The sequence below is a fragment of the Panthera leo genome, chromosome A1, assembly GCF_018350215.1.
Source record: "Panthera leo isolate Ple1 chromosome A1, P.leo_Ple1_pat1.1, whole genome shotgun sequence".
Classification (NCBI taxonomy): domain Eukaryota; kingdom Metazoa; phylum Chordata; class Mammalia; order Carnivora; family Felidae; genus Panthera; species Panthera leo.
In genome coordinates this window covers 162,781,594-162,803,625 of record NC_056679.1, presented here as the reverse complement: position 1 = coordinate 162,803,625, position 22,032 = coordinate 162,781,594, and the positions used below count along the sequence as shown (strand labels likewise).

General features: G+C 33.1%; 1 protein-coding gene across 20 annotated transcripts in view; it reads left to right on the top strand.

Moving 5' to 3' along the window:
• Positions 1 to 22,032, top strand: part of SLCO4C1 (solute carrier organic anion transporter family member 4C1) — a 129,665-nt gene that overhangs the window by 39,171 nt on the left and 68,462 nt on the right. For all 20 annotated transcript variants that reach the window (XR_006204123.1, XR_006204122.1, XR_006204124.1 and 17 more), the window contains exons 3-9: positions 676 to 858; positions 5,405 to 5,501; positions 7,430 to 7,551; positions 10,281 to 10,399; positions 12,420 to 12,564; positions 12,922 to 13,117; positions 18,693 to 18,846. Coding sequence is in view for 6 of the 20 variants with exons in the window: in XM_042944473.1 (XP_042800407.1) it covers positions 676 to 858; positions 5,405 to 5,501; positions 7,430 to 7,551; positions 10,281 to 10,399; positions 12,420 to 12,564; positions 12,922 to 13,117; positions 18,693 to 18,846 (1,016 nt within the window). In the remaining 14 variants the exon portion in view is untranslated. The remainder of the gene's footprint in view (positions 1 to 675; positions 859 to 5,404; positions 5,502 to 7,429; positions 7,552 to 10,280; positions 10,400 to 12,419; positions 12,565 to 12,921; positions 13,118 to 18,692; positions 18,847 to 22,032) is intronic.

Below are 22,032 nucleotides of genomic sequence, written 5' to 3'. Positions count from 1 at the left end.
ATTGCTCATTAATATTATCCAGTGAGTTTAGGAAATCTAGATTTACTATAATATCCAGTCTTTGAGTGTGATTTTTAAGATTTTAATCAAATCTTAAAGATAAGCATTTTTCCTTTGATGATATTCAGAAGAATATCCTCTAGAGCCAAAGGTTGCTTCAAAAAATAAATTTAATAAAATAGTTCAAGCTACAATAAAGAATTAGACATAACTTCAAATATTATGGCTTTGCTGTAAACATTGAGAAATTACTGTTTTAGCCAAAATATACTATAACCTAAGTATACTTTTCACATGTGTTTAAAGTATTGATTGATGAATTCATTATGGTTCTCATACTGTATTATAACTTGGAAAGAAAAATAAAGGCTAATTTTTTTGTTTGTTTTTTTCTTTTCTTAATTTGAAAACTCCTTCCCTGGCACCACATGCTTCAATTGTGTTTACATTAATTTACCCCGAACTTTGTGAATTATGATTTTTAAAGTAATGTTTCTCAGTTTTGTTCTATGTTTTCTATATTTTAACATAATATTTAATAAATTTTCTTTAGTAATGTATTTTAAAAATAAGTGAAGTGATTGAAAGAAATTAAGAAGGTTATGTTAGGCAAGTCAAGACAGATAGATAAATTAAATTTCTGTAAATTCACAATTTAATTTTTTTGCCCCAAAGATACTTGCTCAGCAACAAGGAATGGAGCCAGTTGTACCTCTTCAAGTTCTTCACTTTCTAACTATTTGTATGTGTTCATCTTGGGACAACTCTTGCTGGGAACAGGAGGAACTCCTCTTTATACCCTGGGAACAGCTTTTATTGATGATTCTGTGCCCACACACAAATCTTCTCTTTACATAGGTAAGTTTTCTCTATAAAATAAATGTTTCAGTATCATTTCATTGCTTTTTAAATTGATAAGTAAAAGCATAACATATGCTTATGAAAAGTTGTAATTTCATAGGCATTTCTATTCAATTTCCATTAAATATTAGATAGAGCAATATTACTCTTTTTGATTGTTTACTGACACATGTCCTTCAGTTGAATGCAGTTATGAGTTTTGTTGACATCCCGCTCTATATCCTGTTCCGGGCATGCCAGCCCTCCTAGAACTGCCATCCAAGCAGTAGGCTGTCTGGATTAATTGAATTCCAGGTTAATTTACACAGGGTGGGGAGATTGAGTTGGCCATTCTACCTGATTTACTAAATCTTTTATGGACTTAACAAAAGAGAGTCAACAAAAGAAACCACAAGATAGTACCCAGAACTCTGTGGACTTTTCATTTCAGACTAATCCTGGTTATGTGTGGCTCAATTCTGGGTTGGTGGCTGGGGGAGGGGGGGTGAGGGGAAAGGCGGTGCTGAACCTAATTTTTGGTAGCGTAAGTTTCTCTTAAATTCCTTCTGTGATATTCTTGCAAGGTAGAGTTTACTAGGCTGTGTGTGGCCTTACATCAAATTAATGTGTTTCACATTCTAAGTTTTCATCTTATCAGTTTATTATTCTAATATAGGGGACTGCCTTAGTTCTTTTAATCGGCTGTAACAGAATACCATACACTGGTTGGCTTGTAAACAACAGAAATTTATTTCTCATGGTCCTGGAGGCTGGAAAGTCTAAGATCAGGGTACCCACAGTTTCAGGATCTGGTGAGGCCCATTTCCTGGTTCATAGACAGCCATCTTTTTCTTGTGTTCTCACATGGCAGACAGGTAAGAAAGGGCTTTCTGGGGCATCTTCTTAGAAGGGCACTAATCTAATTTGTGAAGGCTCCGCTCTCATGACATAATCAGTTCCAAACATCTCACCTCCTACCATCACACTGGAAACCTACATCCCAGGTTTAAACATAGGAATTTGAGGGGACACAAACATTCGGTGTATAACAAGAACTTATTGCTATAGTAACTGGAAGTCAAGTATGTTCAAAACAGCCCTGATGGAGACTATTAAAACTACTTAGGCTCTTCCTTAATATGAAAACCACTACACTTCTAGTTGTTTTCTCTACTTGTTTTGTGTTGGTCTCTCTGCAAAGTCTCATTGTCTCTCTCTACAAGTTCTAGCTGATCTGTATAGCTTCTCTTTCATTTACTAAGTAGTAATGCTTTTATTTCAATTAGCTAGTAATGATGCTTTTCACTCTCTCAGTTTAGCATATTTCCTTTCTGAAGTCCTCTTCTGATCAATAATTCTCATAAAACAGTTTTAATCTTCATGTGTTAGTAACACAAAATTAGGAAGTTTTACAAAAATTATTTAAACACGGTAGGTAGAGTGGAGGCCCACAGGACTGTCCCAGATTTGATAAATCTCTGGGAGGACTTGCTGGACTTAGCATATAATCATATTCATAGCTGTGAATTATTACAGGGAGGGATGCCAAGGAAAATCAGCAAAAGGAAAAGTACAGACAAAAACCAGGTACAAGCTTTGAAGATTTAGCTTCCTCCTAGTGGAGCCAGACAGTTCACAATTGATTCTGCCAGCAAGGAGTTTGAAATGTTTTCTACCAGTTAAGTTCATTAGAGGTTCAATGTCCAAGGATTTTATTGGGGGTTGATCATGTAGGGACCCTTTGTCTTGCATGTATTAAAAGTTCTAGACTCTTAAAAGAAATACAAGTGGTCAGCAAAACAATATTGTTTGTACAGTGTAGGTGCAGTCAGGCAGGCACCCTAATTAGTTAGGGAATGGTGGCATCCTTCTGGACAGTTAAATAAATCCCAAATGCCAGCCAAGGGCCAGCCTTGCAAACAGGTCTTTCTAAAGTTAACAGTCACAGGCCTGCTATGTTAACTCTTTCTTATACTGTAGGAATTTATCAAATGGTAATTTTTGAGAGCAAAGGAAAACAACAGAAGTAACAAAACTGGGAAACACATTTTATCTCTTTATGTTAAGGAAAATATGAACACTTAATTATAGTATCTTATATACCTGATTTTTTTTTCAATTTCAGATAACCAGTATTTTTTAGTGGGTATTTAAGTTTTGTTGTGTGAAAAACTTCCTTTTTTATGCTTTTTATCTCTTTTTATTTCCCCATTTCCAAAATCTTCCTCCATTCTTTCTTTCTTTTAAAACAGTATCTATTTTTGGTAGCATACATTATTCTATGAAACAAATTTTATACATAACAAGGCAAAAAGGGGCAAAAAGAAAACAATCAAAATTTGCTACCTTTTAGAGTGAATTAAAAAAAGTAGTTAATGTAACATCTCAATCCTTACAATCTTTTCCAGGCCATTCACCCTTTATTCCCTTATTTCTTTGATGCTTTCATTGGGTTAACAATCTTTGTTCTTTAATTCCAACTTTTTAATTCATTTAATGTTATTTTGTGTTTAAATCTTTCATCTTAACATGTGCAAAACATATTTGCTCTATGTTCTTATTTCTTAGCCTTTTTTCTTTCTTTTTGATAATTTAATGTTTATTATTTCATTTCTTCGCTTTTATCAATTTCCTCCTTTTATCAATATCCTTTACTGTTCATCTACTAATGACCTTATATGCAAACTTGATATTATGAAATTCTGAAATTAATTGATATTTTTATCACATTCCTGTTTATCACAAAAGTTCTAGAACTCTTTAAGTAAAAATTTTTTTTAGCGCTTTTCCCTGATAAATATTTTCACTGGGAATAGATAACTAGTTGACCGTTGAATTTTTTTTTCAGTACTTTAAAAATACTGTTTCTTTGTCTTTTCACTTCCAATGTTTCTTATATATGTTTGCATTTTTAAGATTTTTCTGTTTGATATGATTTTCTTCAGTTTTACTTATATGATGTGTGTAGGTGCAAAATTCCTTTTATTTAACTTGTTTTGGATTTATATGACTTGGATTTACATGTTTTGGATTTATATGTTGTTTTGTACTTTCATTGGCTTTAAGATATTTCCTATAATTATTTATTTAAATATAACTTCTTTCCTATTATCTCCTCTCCTAGAACTCCAATTACATGTATGCTAAGCCTTTTTTTTTTAATGCATTCTTCATCTCTTACTCTTTTCTGTATTTTTTATCCTTTGTTTTTATTTTTTGTGCTTCTCGATAAATATTTACTGACTTAATTGTATTTTCCAGTTGGTAATCTTCAGTTCTGAGGAATCTGTTGTGGATCTCTTTCATTTCACTTTGATAAAGGTGTTTTATACTTGTACCACTTTTCTCCAAACCCCACTCTGTCTTTTAATAAACTCCCAATCTCTGATATATTTGGGAACACTGCAGTCTGGGATGCCCTTTATCTGACTTCGCAGGTTGAGTTTATTTAAAGCAAAGCTGTATTTACTTTGTGAGCAAGTCTATTTGTAATTCACCCTTACTTTTAGAGTATAGCCTCCTAGGTGCCAATGTAAAATGTAGGGTAGAGGAAGTTAATAACTTCCAAGTTAGGAGCCCTGAACTACAACTTTGGTTTCCTTCCTTCCCAGACACTACCAAGGATTGCTAACCCCCAGTGTCTCTTGTAGAATCACCCAATATATGTAGGAAAAAAATCAGTCCCATTTTTTTAGATGTCCCTCTTCAGAATCTTGACTCTGGTCCTTCAGAATTCTTATATGTTTCCAGATCATCTTGCATGGCTTCTACTTTGGAGACTTGGTCAAATATATAAGTCATTTTTGGCATTGACACATGCTTAGCTTTGGATATGTTATATTTTGTTCTTTTGTATATGAGAATGAGAATCTCAGCAATTAATAAAAAATTCAGAAAATGGTAATATATGAAGATACTAATGTACACATCTTTTTTGGTAAAAATTTAAATGTTATGTATGGCAAAAATTTAAGTATCAGAGAAATAAGGTTAGTTTAATTCTGCTGCAAGTTAAAGTGGAAGATTCACTAAGTGCAGGAATTTAAATTAATGGCTTACTTTTATGAAACAGACTAATGACCAGATCCAGGTTTTAAAATCAGCTGCTGTAGTGCAAAATACAGATTGCTTTTGGAGTGTCTACACAATAGAAAAGGCTTCTCATTTCACATCATTTTTTCCATAAGAATTGTGAACAGTAACTAATATCACCATCCACAAAGGGTAGTAGTAGATGCACTACCTCTGCCACCAAGTAACGTAACGTAACTTTCCATGAATTTATAGTTTAGGTTTATTGCGATTATTGCAGTCTAACAATTTATACACTGAATTACATAAATATTTATATTTAAAATGTTTTACATTTATTTTTAAAATATTTTTTAAGCTTTTTGACTTGACAAGTACTATTCAATGGTATTTTTTTACTGAAAACGTGTAATTTTGGTGTAATTCTAATCATTTCATGATTTTTCTAGTGTAAAATATTTGTCTTCACTGCTGTAAGCTTTTCAAAGCACAATTGTACTGTTGACTATCTTCAATGTCTTTGTTCTTCCAGGAATTGGCTATTCTATGTCAGTATTAGGCCCTGCTATTGGTTATGTGTTGGGAGGACAGCTGCTAAGCATGTACATTGATGTGAACATGGGACAAAGGCAAGGCGACATCTCTTTTTCTTTTATATGTTTATTTTATTTTAATAATGTTAACATCATAGAACGTTTTCAAAGAATTTCCTCAGATAGCATGAGGGATTTTTCAGGAAACAGAACTGAATACACACAATATTTATATAATACTTTATCTGCCCTTCATGAATTAATACCATACCACCCCTTAGTATAATAAATTTATTCATAAATAAGGATGCTTAATAGTCATCTGAAAATTTTCAAAATACACCTCTAGGACTTCATGCATTGCTCAGAATGAAGAATTTAATCAAAATTAGTTGTGCTTTTAGTAGATTTAGCTGGATGTAGATAGCCTGAAAAGTCTCAAAAGTCTATGATTCTCAAACTAAGTGCTGTAGTAGCTTTGATATGGTCATAAGAATTGCAATTGTGTGGTTTCAGCTCTGGCCATAGAGGATAATAAGAGGTAATATTTATTTATCCCATACTATTTTCTATAGTTTTTTATAGGTTTTGTGTGTTACATTATTTTACATACTTCTTCATTTAATTCTCTTAATAATTCTATAAGGTAGTTGATATACAGAGGTTGTTAAGTGGCTAAGACATAAATCCAAGTAGACCTTTGACTCCCAAATCTTCCTTTTAACCACTGAGTTACCTTCTCTTTTTCCGGAATATAGAGAAGTCAGTAACCTTTGGTGAGTCCATATTTTCTCATTTTACCACTAGGAATCAAAACCGTGCAATCCTTTGTGTGACTGTGAGTAATGAATAGAAAATGAAACAGAGAGCTGGGTTTTTAAGAAAGGTTTTAAATTTCAGTGGAGAATTACATGAGTTGTAGTAATGGTGTGTTTGGGAGGGAAACCTTTTTTCTTTTTTTTTTTTTTTTTTAAGTAGGCTCCATGCCCAGCATGGAGCCCACTGTGGGGCTTGAACTCATGACTCTGAGATCAAGGCCTGAGCTGAGATTAAGAGTTGGACCTTCAATTGACTGAGCCACCCAGGAGCCCCAGAAATATCTTGATCTAAAATGATGGGAACTGTTATAAAACTTAAGAAATTACTTTAAGAAGAACTTTACAGTCGGACAGAGAAAGACAAATACTATATGATTTCATATATATGTAAAATCTAAAAAAAAAAACCAAACAAACAAACAAAAAAATAAGCCCATAGATACAGAGAACAAATTTGTGGCTACCATTTGGATATGTTATATGTTATAGGTGGGGGATGGGTGAAATGGGTAAAGGGAGTCAAAAGGTACAAGCTTACAGTTATAAAATAAATGAGTCATGGGATGTAATATACAACACTATGACTATAGTTAGTAATACTGTACTGAATATTGGAAAGTTGCTAAGACAGTAAATCTTGTAAGTTCTCAAAACAAGAAAAATACTTCTGCAGCTAAGATGTTAGACTTAATGTGATCATTTTGTAATATATGGTAATATCACATTATATTGTATACCTGAAACTAATATAATATCGTATGCCAGTTACACCTCAATAAATAAATAAATAAAATGAATTTTATGTTTAAGTGAATGCCTTAAGGCACAGCGTATGTGCTTTTAACACAGATCAGTGATTTGTTATAAGATGTAATCAATATAGTTGAGAAGAAAAACTTAGCCAAATTAGGTAGTTTAGAATTCTATGTATGCTTTCAGATATTTAGCATATATATATTTACTCTTAAATATTTTACACTTTTATGTCATAGTGCCATTTTGATATACTTTGTAAACCATTATTGTAGTTTTCATTTATGCCTGCTTTCTGTTGTCTGATTCATCACAGTGACTCTGCTTTAAATGTTGAATATTGTAATAATATTCCCCTATATATGTACTTGAATTACAAAGTATAGTTATCATAACTAAATTTTAGTGAACAAGGTAAAGTTGACTTTTACATTTTGTTTTTCTGTCGTATAGCATAGATATTACTGAAGATGATCCACGATGGCTGGGGGCATGGTGGATTGGATTTCTTCTGTGTTGGCTCTTTGCTTGGTCTTTGATAATTCCTTTTTTATGCTTCCCAAAACATTTACCAGGTATTCATTTTTGTTAAAATCAAAGAGTTTTATTCCAATTCTAGGCCAACTGTTGCTTTTCGTATAGTTGATAAGAACCCTAGAAAATTCATTGTTCTATAGAATTTCAGTTGTCTGCCTATGCAAACTTTTGAACATTTGTCTTTAGGAAATACTGGGTAGCAATCTTAATACTTATGGTTTTCCTTTATTTCCAGGTAATAAAATCAATAAAACTGTACATAGGCACTTTCTTACTATATACTTAACTAAATTTGTTTCCTGTGTGTTGTCTGGAATCTTGCTTTATGTATATGCAAAGTACAAGTATCTTTCAAACTATTAGTTTGTATTCAGTTACTCACTACCCAATAATTAATCTGCCTTAAATCATTGATGTTATTTGTTGATGAGAGAACAAGTACTTTTTTTCCAATTGTCATAAAAGTAATGCTGTAGTATACTCATTTTTCACCATATTTCAATATTAGACAGTTTGTCCAAAAAGAAAAGATTAATAGAAAAGAATATCCATCCATTCCCCTTCTCTGGAAAACTTTGCTTCTATATAATCATGTAGTTCAAATTATCTATAAAAGTATTTTTCTCTAGGCTGAAGATTAAATAGTTGTTTCTATTACATGTAAAAGGTAGATGATTAACTTTGGGAATGGGCAAAAGAAAAGTTGGCAGAGTAGAAGTAGTTGGTCTCACTGATTCCTGTCTACCCCGGGCCATCCAATTTATAATTCCATGTATTGACTGTTTTCTCAGATTTATTCACAGTACCATTATTAAAAATCAAAGAGACATGATAATACATGGTAAATACTTCATCTGTGAAGCATGTTAGAATTAAAGAGAGTAGGGGCACCTGGGTGGCTCAGTCGGTTAAGCGTATAACTTCAGCTCAGGTCATGATCTCACAGTTCGTGGGTTCAAGCCCCATGTCGGGCTCTGTGCTGACAGCTCAGAGCCTGGAGCCTGCTTCGGATTCTATGTCTCCCTCTGTCTCTGCCCTCCCCCCACTCATGCTCTGTCTCTCTTTCTCTCTCAAAAATAAACATTAAAAAAAATGAAAAAAAAAAAGAACTTAAGAGAGTAAAAGAAAAGAACCTTGAACATACATTGTTTAATATATAATGGATGAAAAAGAGAACCATTCAAAAAGAAGAAAAGAATTTAAGAGATATTTTTATTTTTTTATTTTATTTTATTTTATTTTTTAACGTTTATTTATTTTTGAGACCGAGAGAGACAGAGCATGAACGGGGTGGGGGGTCAGAGAGAGGGAGACACAGAATCCGAAACAGGCTCCAGGCTCTGAGCTGTCAGCACAGAGCCCAATGCGGGGCTCCAACTCACGGGCTGTGAGATCATGACCTGAGTCAAAGTCGGCCACTTAACCGACTGAGCCACCCAGGCGCCCCTAAGATATATTTTTAAATAAAGAGGATAAATATATCGTTGGAACAGAATCATCTCATCTTAATTTTTAGACTGGTTGGAACTCCCTTAGCTGATAGTAATAATTCTAGCTCTCAGAAAAAATTATATACGTAAATGTTTGTGCAATTTTGTTGACAGAGGAACTGGCTTCTTATGTTATGGTTTTATAAACTTGTAGAAGTGTGTGTCAGTTAAAAAGTAAGCATTTCCAAACTCAACACCCCAAAAACAAATAATCTAGTGAAAAAATGGGGCGAATAAACAGTTTTCCAAAGAAGACATCCATCCAGATGGCAAACAGATACCTGAAAAGATGCTTAAAAGCACTCATCATCAGGGAAATACAAATCAAAACCACAATGAGATACAACCTCACACCAGTCAGAATGGCTAAAATTAACAAAACAAGAAAGAAGTATTGGCAAGGATAGGGAGAAAGGGGAACCTGTTGCACTGTTGGTGGGAATGCAAACTGGTGCAGCCACTCTGGAAAACAGTGTGGAGGTTCCTCAAAAAAATTAAAAACAGAATTTCCCTACAACCCAGCAATTGCACTACTAGGAATTTATCCAAAGGATACAAAAATGCTGATTTTAAGGGGCACATGCACCCCAATGTTTATAGTAGTGCTGTCAACAATAGCCAAAGTTTGGAAAGAGCCCTAAAGTACATCAACTGATGAATGGATTAAGAAGATGTGGTATGTATGTATGCATATATATGTATATATATATATATATATATATATATATATATACACACACACACACACAATGTACACACACACACACACACACACACACACACACACACACACACTGGAATGGAATACTACTCAGAGATGAAAAAGAATGAAATGTTGCCATTTGCAACAACATGGATGAAACTGGAGGGTATTATGCTAGGCGAAATAAGTCAGTCAGAGAAAGACAGATATCACATGATTTCACTCATGTGGAATTTGAGAAAATTAAGAGATGATCATAGGGGAAGGGAAGGAAAAATAAGATAAAAACAGAGGGAGGCAAACCATAAGAGACTCTTAAATACAGAGCACAAACTAAGGGTTGATGGGGGATGGGCAGGTGGGATAAATGGGTGATGGGCATTAAGGAAGGCACTTGTTGGAATGAGCACTGGGTGTTATATGTAAGTGATGAATTGCTGGGTTCTACTCCTGAACCCAAGACTACACTGTAGGTTAACTAACTTCAGAATAAAAAATTAAAAAAAAATTAAAAGTAAGCATTAAAAAAATGAAGAATGAAGTGATAGAAGAAGTACATTTACTGCTTTTTTAGGTACAGCAAAAATTCAAGGTGAAAGAATTTCCCAGACTCACCAGGATAAGAGTAGTTCCTTAAAAGACACCGAGGAGAGTTTTGGAACAAGCTTTAAAGATTTTCCAGCTGCCCTAAAGGTAAAATAACACTATACACATAACATGCTTGCGCTCTCTCTCTCTCTCTCTCTCTCACATACACACACACACATATACACACACACCCTCCTCCACATATATAGGTAGATATTTATATTATATATACATATAAATAAGTATATATATATACATATTTTTACAATGCATTTTTGCTTACTTATTATAATTCTAGCTCTTATAAATAAATAACTCCTCAGATTTAATTTTATTATGCTTTGAGTAAATGAGAACTATTCCAGGATAGAATGGTTGAAAGAACATGAGTTGTCTTAATAACAGTATCAATATTCGGTGGTTTCTCTTTAGCACTATAGTTCGTTATTCCATGCCACTTCCTTTATGTAATAGATCAGTTATCACTAAATTATAAATATATATTAGAGAATGTCTAACCAGTATTTTTCCCTTGTGAAATAGGTGGCAGTTAGTGGTTACTTGGTTTGAACTTGAGATTAAAGAAACAAGTGTTATGGTCTGTTCTGTTGTATTTGCACAGAAAAACATTCTTTCATTTAGCATCATAAAAGTTTTGTACATACGGGAGTTTGTAATTTTACCTTTTCAAGATTTGAAATTATTTCCTTCTCATTTTCATTTTCCTCCTTAAATGAAAGCCTGAAATGTTTTTAATTGATTTATCTTACCTTTTAACTCTATTCCCTCCCATGCAGGCACATTCTTATGTTTTTCTGACATTGTTCATGATTTTTAATCCCAACAATTTTCTTTTGTAATAGTTATGTTCTAGGTCATATATTTCTATTTATTTTATAAATTGTTATGTATATTACCATTTTTATGTATATTACTGCTTTTTTTTATTCTTATGGTTTCATGCTTTGAAACCATCTGATTCAGATCCCTCTGGATTCAGTATTTTATTGCTAGTTTTCCTCAGACAGAGTAGCATCTAAGTATCCTTGAATACTGAATGATATTTCTGACTAAATGGACCTTTTCTGATCATACTCTTTTAGTCCCAGAATTCTGTGGATGTTATCTTATTCTTTTCTAGTTAAATGTGTTGTGGTTGAGAAGTTCCATCCAAGTTAGTATGATTCATTTTTATTTCCATCTATCTTTGATTTCAGGCAATATATTAGGTTATGCCTAAGTATGTGTTTTTTTTTTCCCATTAATTCTTGCTAGAAATCCATTATCTTTTTAAACCTGAAGATTTAAATGTTTTCTGCCATTATTATTTTTAAAAATTTTTGAATGTTTTCGTTCAGGTACTTTTCTCTTTTTTGTCACTACTATTATTCTTAAGTTAGATCATCTGGATCTGACTTCTAACTCTCTTGCCTTGCCTCTTCATGACTCCTGTGAGTGGTTGTGAGTGTGTGTATTTTGCTTGATTTAATTAAATTTTTTTTCACTTAATATTCCAGAAGTATAATTTGGTTTTCACTTTGTGGGCAGATATATTAGATTAATTAATCTCTGTACTCTCCTCTGATAGTTTAAGATTCTGAGAAGTCCAGCAGTGTATCCACCTATTTAAAATTGCTGAACTCTATAGCTATCTAAGTTTCTTAACTAGTGAGTCCTTTACTCATAGAACAATACAAATTTGGTACTAAGAGACCATTCTCATCTGTGTTTATAACCAAGTTCTTCATTTAGTAGACATGGGAATTCAAAACATCAGACAAGGGGTAGATTTAATGTATGAAAGTTTATTATATACTGGAGAAAACCTTTCCAACCTGGCTTTTACCTCCTTTACCCCATCCTTTGCATATGATAAAGGCACAGTCACCCTACTGTTGAATCAATCACCTGTCAATTCTCTAGGTGCTCCACATATAAATTTTCTCAATGTTGTATATATCAAGCTATTAATATTTCATTTTTATGCTGGAGGAAATGCTGACATTTTATAGATAGTTATACTGTGTTTATTAAAAATTTGCCGTTTCATCATGTTGCCATTTTAATGTTACATTTTGCAGTATAATCATAGTTATTCATTTGGTGAACTATATTTTTTCTTTAGAATTTGATGAGGAATACTGTCTTTATGTGTTTAGTTTTTTCAACTTCCTCAGAAGCCTTAATTACTACTGGATTTGCTACATTTTTACCTAAATTTATAGAAAATCAATTTGGATTGTCTTCCAGCTTTGCAGCTACCCTTGGAGGTAAACCATTTTTTTCTTTGTTCAGATTTAATCTAATAATTTTACTTTACTACATTAAATTTTTATTAGAATAATATATAATTTTAGATAGCCACTTCTTGAAATTGAAACTACTGATTTTGATAAAAGTTTCAGATTTTCTGTTAATAGACAGTCTGTTGTATGAACACGAAATACAGAGGCTGTATAGCTAAAGAGAATATTTGTTGATCTTAATATTCAAAACATTATAAATCACATGATAGCATTCATGTGTTAAAATAGTACTGGTGCTTGTTTTTGATGTTTCCCAATTTGTCATGTGAGTAACTGACTACACCTGTATGTTTTCTCACTCTGTGTCTTCTTTCTCATCAGGGGCTGTTTTAATTCCTGGAGCTGCTCTTGGTCAGATTTTAGGTGGCGTACTTGTTTCAAAACTCAAAATGACATGTAAAAACACAATGAAGTTTGCTTTGCTCACATCTTTAGTTGCGCTTGTGCTGAGTTTTGTATTTGTTTATGCCAACTGTGAAAATGAGCCTTTTGCCGGTGTGTCTGAATCATATAATGGGTAAATATATTTCAGTACTTTTTGATATTGATATGAGAGTAAAAGCTGTGTGTGTATTTTCAAGTATATGCTTTCTTGAATAAAATAATGAAAAATTGGCTTTTTCGTATATAAGAAGATGTAAGTTTTTTTTTTTTTTTCTTGTTTTGCTGGTTTAAATAATTTGACATCTTATTAAATGTTGGGGATTTATCTGGAGAGCAGTTAAGGAGTAACTACTCAACTATTCTATCCTGGGCAATGTATCCTGAACTATGTTCAGGGATACAAAGATTAAAGTAACAGAATCTTTGCCCTGAAAGGATTCACATCCTAGGGAGAATTTCATATGTTGCTATTGATTTAAATCTTTAAAAATGGAGATGCCTCTATGGTGACATTAGTGTATTAGGGGGGTTGAAAATAGTCTGCAGATAAATTAAAATGAAGCTAGTCCTAGGTTATACTAATGATTATTGTTTCCACTTTAGAAGTTCATGGTTATTGTAAAGAAATAAATGACTTCTTGTTATGACCTGTAAACATGTTTCCACCTATAACTGGTATGACCATTTTATCTTTGTATGTTTACTTTTGCCTTGTATGTTTAGTTTTGAAATCCTAAGGCATGAATTAGCAGATCAGGCAGGAGGATGTTGCATAGTGGTGCATTCATAGCCTGCAGTGTTGCTTTAATTGTTTCACTGAATGTGTTTGAGGCTGGTAAGGGAGATGGTACTCTAGGTCAAGGACTCCACAGTTCTGTAGAGTATGGCATTCCAATAACCTAAATAGAATGTACTTTGTTGGATGAGTTTGCCAGTAACGATTGTGATTTGCAGTTTCTGTCATTCTTTTACATTAATGAGATGCTGAGCATTCTAAAGCAATGTTAAGTTCACCTCTATTACATTTATTCAACATTTTTTTACTACATCCTCTGGCTGAAAAATCCCTGCTCTAAAGGAGTTTGCAATGTAGCAGGAGTGATTGGGAAAAAAATGGTAAATGAACAATGTATTAGGTAATGAGAGACACACAAAGGGCTATGAAATTCAAAAGAAGGAGAGCTTTTCAGTATCCTTTGATTAGATTCAGAAAAAGTTTCATGGTATAACAGAGAAATTGGTTTACATATTTTTTAAGGGTACAAAAAAAGCTATGAGAGTTAAAAATTTGAGAAGAGGGAAAGGCAGAGGGATTATGTTAGGCATAAATGCCTAGTAAAGGCTGGTAGGTTCAGGAACCAGTTCCAATGGGACTTAGGTCATGTTCCTAAATGAAAAAATATCTGGAAATGTTGAAAGGTAGGTACAGGTAAGTACTGCAGACCTGACTTTACACCTATAAACTTTACCCAAACGTATCCTGAGAAACCACTTGTTTTTTGTATATTCCTTTTAGAACAGAAAGTTCTGGATAGTTTACCACTAGTTTAATTACCTTGAAAGATGAATGATGTGGATGTGAATCTATTTGCTATTTTCTACCTTAAACAAGAGTTCCTACCAGATAAGCTGTCCTTTGCCTAATCAGAAGGGAAGACAAGAGAGAAGGTGTCAGTTTGAGTTGTGTGTATTTATTTAGATATAAATGAAGATGGAGGTAGAGTTTAATGTCACAGAATAGGTGAGACATTGTCAATTTTTCTTCCTCTGTGGCCTCAAATTCTTTTTTTTTTAAGTTCATTTATTTATTTTCAGAGAGAGTGTGCACCCATGTGCTTGAGTGGGGAAGGGGCAGAGAGAGAGGGAGAGAGAGAATCCCAAACAAGCTCCACACTGTCAGTGCAGAGCCTGACACGGGGCTCCAACATGGGAACTGTGAAGTCATTATCTGAGCAGAAATCAAGAGTTAGACGCTTAACTGAGCCACTCAGGTGCCCCTCAAATTCTTCATGTTAGCTCTGTACACTGCATATTAAAATGTCCATACCGTAGATAGTTTACTCACTATAGCCTCATCCAACAAACACATATATTAAAAAAAAAAAAAGTAGTATATGGAAAGAGAAACAGACTAAGAAGCACAAAACATACCTTGTTAGTTATGAGGAAAAAGAAGTTATGGTTGTTAAACACAGCTTTGCAACTATGAATTAATGAATTAGGCTTATTGATAGGTTCATTTAAAATCCTGTTAAATAGTATATATTCAAAACTTAAGATTGGGGTACCTCGGTGGTTCAGTCAGTTATGCATCTGACTTCAGCTCAGTTCATGATCTCACCGTTTGTGGGTTCGAGCCCTGCATTAGGGTTTTGCACTGACAGCCCAGAACCTGAAGCCTGCTTTGGATTCTGTGTCTCCCTCTCTCTGCCCCTCCCCCACTTGTGCATGCACACATGCTTTCTCTCTCTCAAAAATGAATGAAACTTTAAAAAAAAACCTTAAGATTAACAATACTAATCATTTCAGAGGATATTTTTAATATTTGTAATATTTTACATTAATTTATTATTAAATGTTTAATGTGGACACAACAATTGAAAGCAGACTGTCATTTCTAGAAATATATTAGTTATTAAAGCTTCCTACTGTTCTCATATTGCCTTGACTCTGGGTTTGTTCTGGTAATCAGTGTTGATAATTGTGATTTGTGTTTTACTTTCTACTTAGAACCTTGTGAAATATGAAATACTGTAGTTAGTACACACAGTATTTTTTCTCTATCTGGTCTATAGCGAGAATTGCTTTACTTACCTGAAACAGCACCTTAAAGATGCGTACCTATTAAGATGTTATGATAGGTTTAGGGAAATCTTTCCTTACAGTAGAGACATAATTATAGAATAGTTGGGATTCAAATAAGAAATTGACATTTAAATTCTATTATTTGTGATAAATGTGTTGCTCACATATATGAGTGTGTGTGTTTATACACGTGTATATTTTAAATATTCAGGAAATTTAAAATATGTTATGTATTTTAAAAACAATATGTATATATTAAGAGCATTTAATAAACTTTTCAAGCATTGACTATTTTTCTAATAATAGTTTCCCCTTTACCTCATGAAATTAACCTTTATAAAATATATAGGTTTAAGTAGTTTATATACACTTAACTAAAAGGAATATATGCTACATTTCTGTTTCTACTTAAGTTTGCATCATACTGTCATACACCTTCATGTTCTTAGTAATCACATATTGATAGTGTGAGAATTTTATGTTGGAAAAGTTAAGTTTAAAAATGTGTAGACGCCATTTCTAGAATTGAAGGGGTAGTATTTCTGTAGTCACCTTACTTCTGTATCTATATTGTAAGCTAGTTGTAGGTAGACTATAATGCTTGCTTTTGTGGGTAAAATAGTGTTTGATAAAGATATCTAGCAGCAGCCTATGGAATTGATTAGAGGAAGAGACTCCAGGCAGAGTAATGAATTATTTACAATTCACTCTTTGATCACCTTTTCTTCCAACTTCCACTGATTTGTTTCCAATTTGTTTTCTCTCCTTTACTCTTTCTTGACTCCTTATTCTCCACCTACCCCTTAAATATCATTTTCCAACATAGCAGTTATTCTCTTATAATCCTTAGATAAATCACTCATTTACTGATTTTGACCTGCAGTGGAAAGCAAGGAAGTTAGCTTCATGGTGATGAGAAGGGATTTTATTATCCTTTTCTTTCTGCCCTACCTGCCTGCCTTCCTTTTCCATTTCCTTCTTTCCTCCCTCCCTTTTTCTATTTATTTCTTTTAGATATGTTTCCATCACTTTGAGTAGAGTCTAGCACAATATTGGAGCTTTCTATGTATTCATGAAATAAATGGACACTGGAGACCTCTACTCTCTTGCTCTATGCTCCTTATATGGCTAATCTTATCATTATCATGTTTTCAGCCACATTTATATGCAAACTATATTAGATATCTAGCTCCAGGCCATATTTCTTCACCAAATTCTGATACTCTTAAACTTCAGTATGTATAAAACCTCATTCATCATGTCCTCCCCAAACTAGTTCTCTTTTTCTACCAAAACACCAAGTTAGACAGTATGTAGTATGGGTGTGTATGTTTATACACGTGTATATTTTAAATATTCAGGAAATTTAAAATGTGTTATGTATTTTAAAAACAATATGTATATATTAAGAGCATTTAATAAACTTTTCAAGCATTGACTATTTTTCTAATAATAGTTTCTTGACTCTTTTGCCCTATACCCATCTTCAAACACCACATCTTACCCCCAATATTTTAGATGATTCTACATCCAGAATCAGCCAAAATATTTCCCAAATCTGTCTCCTTTAATCAAATGTTCTATTTTGGTTCTCCTATATATTGTCGATTGTCATAAATTACTGTTTGGCATATTATAACTGGTCTCCTTCCTTCACATTTATACTCTGCATCACTCCTGGCATTATTTCTCTAAGATGTGCTTTTGACAGTGTCACTTTCCAGTGTAAAAATACTTTGATTACATTTTCAAAAATAGGTTAAAACCCATTGTTTTTTTAACAGGTCGATAAGGCCCTCAATTATCTGGTCTCTGACCCCTCTTCAACTATGTTTCTGATCACCCACTGCCTCAGACATCATTCATATTTGTCCATATAGGAAGCTATATCTCACCTTTATGCTTTTGTACCAGCTTTTCTGAAGTGCCCTTCACATTCCCCATGTATCCAGCTAACTCTTACTCATCCTTTAAGACTTTCTCAGGTAGTAGCTCCTAAAGACTCTCACCTAAACTTCAGCTTGTCCTTCAGTGCTTCTAAAGTACACTTTGCAAATACCTGTAACCATGTTCACCATATTAGTGTATAATTTTCTGTGTCTATCTCTGCTCCTAGACTGTGAAATCTTTGAGGACAGCAAGTACTTTACTCAGCTTTGTATTCCTGATACCTAGCATAGGGCCTAGCATTTGCTCAATGTTTATTGGTTGAATGAATGAACAAACAGGGATTGGAGAAGTATCTTTGGTTAGGGTAACCCTGAAGATAACATAACGATGTTATCAAAGATATTGCATCCTATTAAAAGGCAGCATGGAACAAAACTGAGCCTGGGAACCGGGAATGTTTGGTGAAGATAGAAAGCTTAATCTCTCTGGGCCCTAGTTTTCCCACTGATAAAATGAGTATGAGTATTTTGAATACCATTATTTTATTCATCCTTGTAGATGTAAAATTTTCCACACTCTAGGGAAATTTAGCAATGTCTGGAGACATTTTGGTTGTCATAACTGAGGGATACTACTGGCATCTAATGGGTAGAGGCCAGGGATGCTGCTAGGCATCCTATAATCCACAAAAGCAGCACTCCCTCCCTGCTACCCTTCAAAGAATAATGTAGTACCTAATGAGAAACCCTGCTTTATTTGCTTACTCTGCCTGTTTTTCTTATCACTGAGACACATTGTATTATATAAGTATTGTTTATGCTGACTCTCTCTCCCACAAGAAATTAAATTTTGTGTGAAAAGGCAGACATTTGATTTGTTTTATTCATTCAGTAATTAAGTATGTGTTGAGTGAGTAAATAAATGACTAAAGGGCAAGATCTAACAATGCTTCTGAACTGTTCATTAAAAGTTATAATATAGATAATTTGCCTCATTTCATTTCTTGATGACAGGACAGGAGAACTGGGAAACTTGACTGCTCCTTGTAATGCCGGTTGTAACTGCTTTCAATCATATTATTATCCTGTCTGTGGAGGAGATGGGGTCCAGTATTTCTCTCCCTGCTTTGCAGGTTGTAAAAATTCTCTTTTAAAAAGACAGCCAAAGGTAACTTGGGTCTTCTGCTTTACCTTAATGAGGTAGTGTGTTTGTACATTTATGGATGACCTTCTTTGTCCTTCTAGTGGAGTTATGCAGTACCTGTCTGTTCTTCCCTTGCTGGCCCACCTCCTTCATTCAGAAGCCAGCATAAAGTTTCAGTCAAGTTAGATGGATAAACTTTAGCGATCTGCTATACAACATTGTATGTATTGTCAACAATAATGTATTACACACTTTAAATTTGTTAAGAGGGTAGAGCTCATGCACAGTGTTCTTAATTGTGTGTGTGTATGCATATATACATTTTTTTGTTTTTTAAAGACCCTAAGCACTCCTGCTGGAAAAGACTCTTCTTCCTTTATATTTCAGATGCATTAAATGTTGAAAAATAAATTTGGCAGTTAATCACCTACATCTTGTTACATCACTTCTATTATAGTAATGAAATATTATTTACCTTTTTACATTGTGTTATTTTCTCAACCATGCTTTATGCCCCTAGAAGTCAGGGAACTTCTATTCTTACTAATTACAGTGTATATATTAGAAACATAATAAATATTTATTATTCTTATTTGATGCACCACAGATTCATTTTAAAATGCCCCAAATCATTAATCCTCAAATACAAATTTACTTTTAATTCTAGGTTAGAATGCATATTAGTTTACCTAGATATGATTTTTTTAAACAGCTAAATAGTTTAAGAAGATCCAATAGAATTTTATTGTACTATATCTATAATCTAAAGATTTCATCTTAGCTAAATTTAAGAGTTTGGGGAAAAATAGCATTCAGATTATTAGTAGTACATAATATGTTATGGATTAATATGTAATGTGATAACTTTAAAAAGATCTGAGAGAAATATATACTGTGAAATAAGAGACCACAATGAGTAAGATACATAACAATTATGACAAAACAGTACAATCTTGAATATTTGAAATGTAGACTAGTGAAATGGCATTTCTTTTACCATATAAAGATAAGTTTAAGATTGTAAGAAAAGATTTATACATAAATAAGTAGAAAAAGCTAATTGAAAGAATCTATAAAATTACTTCAGATTTCTTCTAAAGCCAACTTGGATGTGTTTGTGTGTGTATGTGTGTGGTTGTATGCATTTATATGTTCATAAACACACACATAAATATATGTGTGCATATACATGTACACATATCTTTAATGATTTTGTGTGTAATAAATACATTAGAAATTTATCTGAACATACTAGGATTTGATCTTCCTGCAGGGTGTGTGAGAATATGAGGAACAATGTACATTTTTTTCCATATTACCTAGCTTATAGATTTTAAAACAATCATCTAAGAACATTGAAAAATGTGTCAAAAAAATGTCTGTGGTGAATCATAGTAGACCTAACGGACTTGGGTACCATATGTGCAATTTTAATCCATGGGATAAAACTAGATCATTACCATAAAGTACCTATGAAAAATAAATGGCCTCCAGAAGATTTTTAAGATCTCAGGTCTCAGGGTTATCATGCCTTCAAACCAGTACACATCTGGGCTTCCTTTAGTTTTAAAACAGATTGAGAAAATTAGGTGTTTGTGCTATTTATAAGGGATCAAATTCCACAAATGAGTATGATGCATGTTATAGAATCAGAAGTATCTGAATGATAGGTAACTATTACTTTCAGAGGTAGGTATGTAGGTAACATTTTCTTGTGTATAAAATATGATTGCTAAGCGCTATTGAATAACTCTAACCAGTAGATTACAACAAAAAGATATTTGTGGACTTTTACTCCCATAACTAAAAATGTTAGACACAAATATTATCCTGCATAAGGAAACCAAAAAAAGAAAAAAAAAACTTTAATACCCAGAACATACTTGAAGTGGTATTGGTTATTTTGATATAATTAATTTGATATTTATATTTTTCTCCAAGTACTGTAATTTCCATCTTAAATAGCAAATTGTCTTCTAGGGATTGTTTAGGAAAAGCAAGTTATTTTGACTTACAAATTTTCTATTTGTTCTGGCTTTTGATGTCTATCTGGTCCATGTCACAACTCATTTTTTCACAGGATTTTTTTCTTATGGAATATTTCAGATAGGCAAAATGCATTGATAATAATACAGTAAATACCTATGCACATTTGTTCACAGAAATATTAGTCTTATGTTTTTACACTGACCCAAACAACAAAGCAAATGTTGAGTAAGAGCTAGGTATATTGCAGGTAAAATTGTATACTTTTTTATTTAAGAGAGGTATACAGTTTCATCAAGATAGAAAATACTTTTCTCTTAAAATTTTAAAGGCTACATTTCTTCGTTATTTGATATATCCAGGTGCTGAGTATGTAATATTCCATTTTGGGAGTGTCATCTGCATATTTGGATATCCTGTGTCAGTACCACTGGCCTTAGATTAGCTTTAGCACTGAAAAAAGGTCTCTGGCCTTCAGAATAAAAACAGTACTATTTCCCTTTGACTTCTATGGCTCTGTTATGACTTTATTGAGGCCTTAAACTTGTAAAAAGATTTATAGTAAGAATGCAATTGAGCTGTAAAAAAACATTTAAAAAGTAGTTATGCCTAACAAACTTCTTAAACTCTGAATTTTTTTTTCCTAATGTTTATTTATTGTTGAGAGAGAGAGAGACAGAGTGAGTATGGGGGAGGGGAAGAGAGAAAGAAGGAGACACAGAATTTGAAGCAGGTTCCAGGCTCAGAGCTGCCAGCACAGACCCCAATGCGGGGCTTGAACTTGGGAATGGCAAGATCATGACTTAGGCCGAAGTCGGAAGCTTAACCAATTGAGCCATCCAGGCACCCCTAAACTCTGAATTTCTTTCCTACAAAAGTAATAATTGTAATCTTTTAACATGTTACCTTCCAACAGTTTGTATTATTAATTTATATGTAAGTATATATTACATAATCTTATATATTTATATATAAAATAGCCTTTAGGATAATGAAGCAATAACTTCTAGCTTACCATTGTCATAAATATGTCATCTTAGAAGGGATAGAACTTGCTTTTAGTAAAGCAATTACAGAAAGTTCAGAAGATGATAGTAAAGTTGTTTACTTGAAAGCAACATCTTTTTTTCCTAGAGACTTGTGTTATATTAGTTAATTTTGCGGTGACATTTGTTAAAATTATAGTGTTTGTCCTTTCAAACTATTGTAGATAGTGTGCTTCTT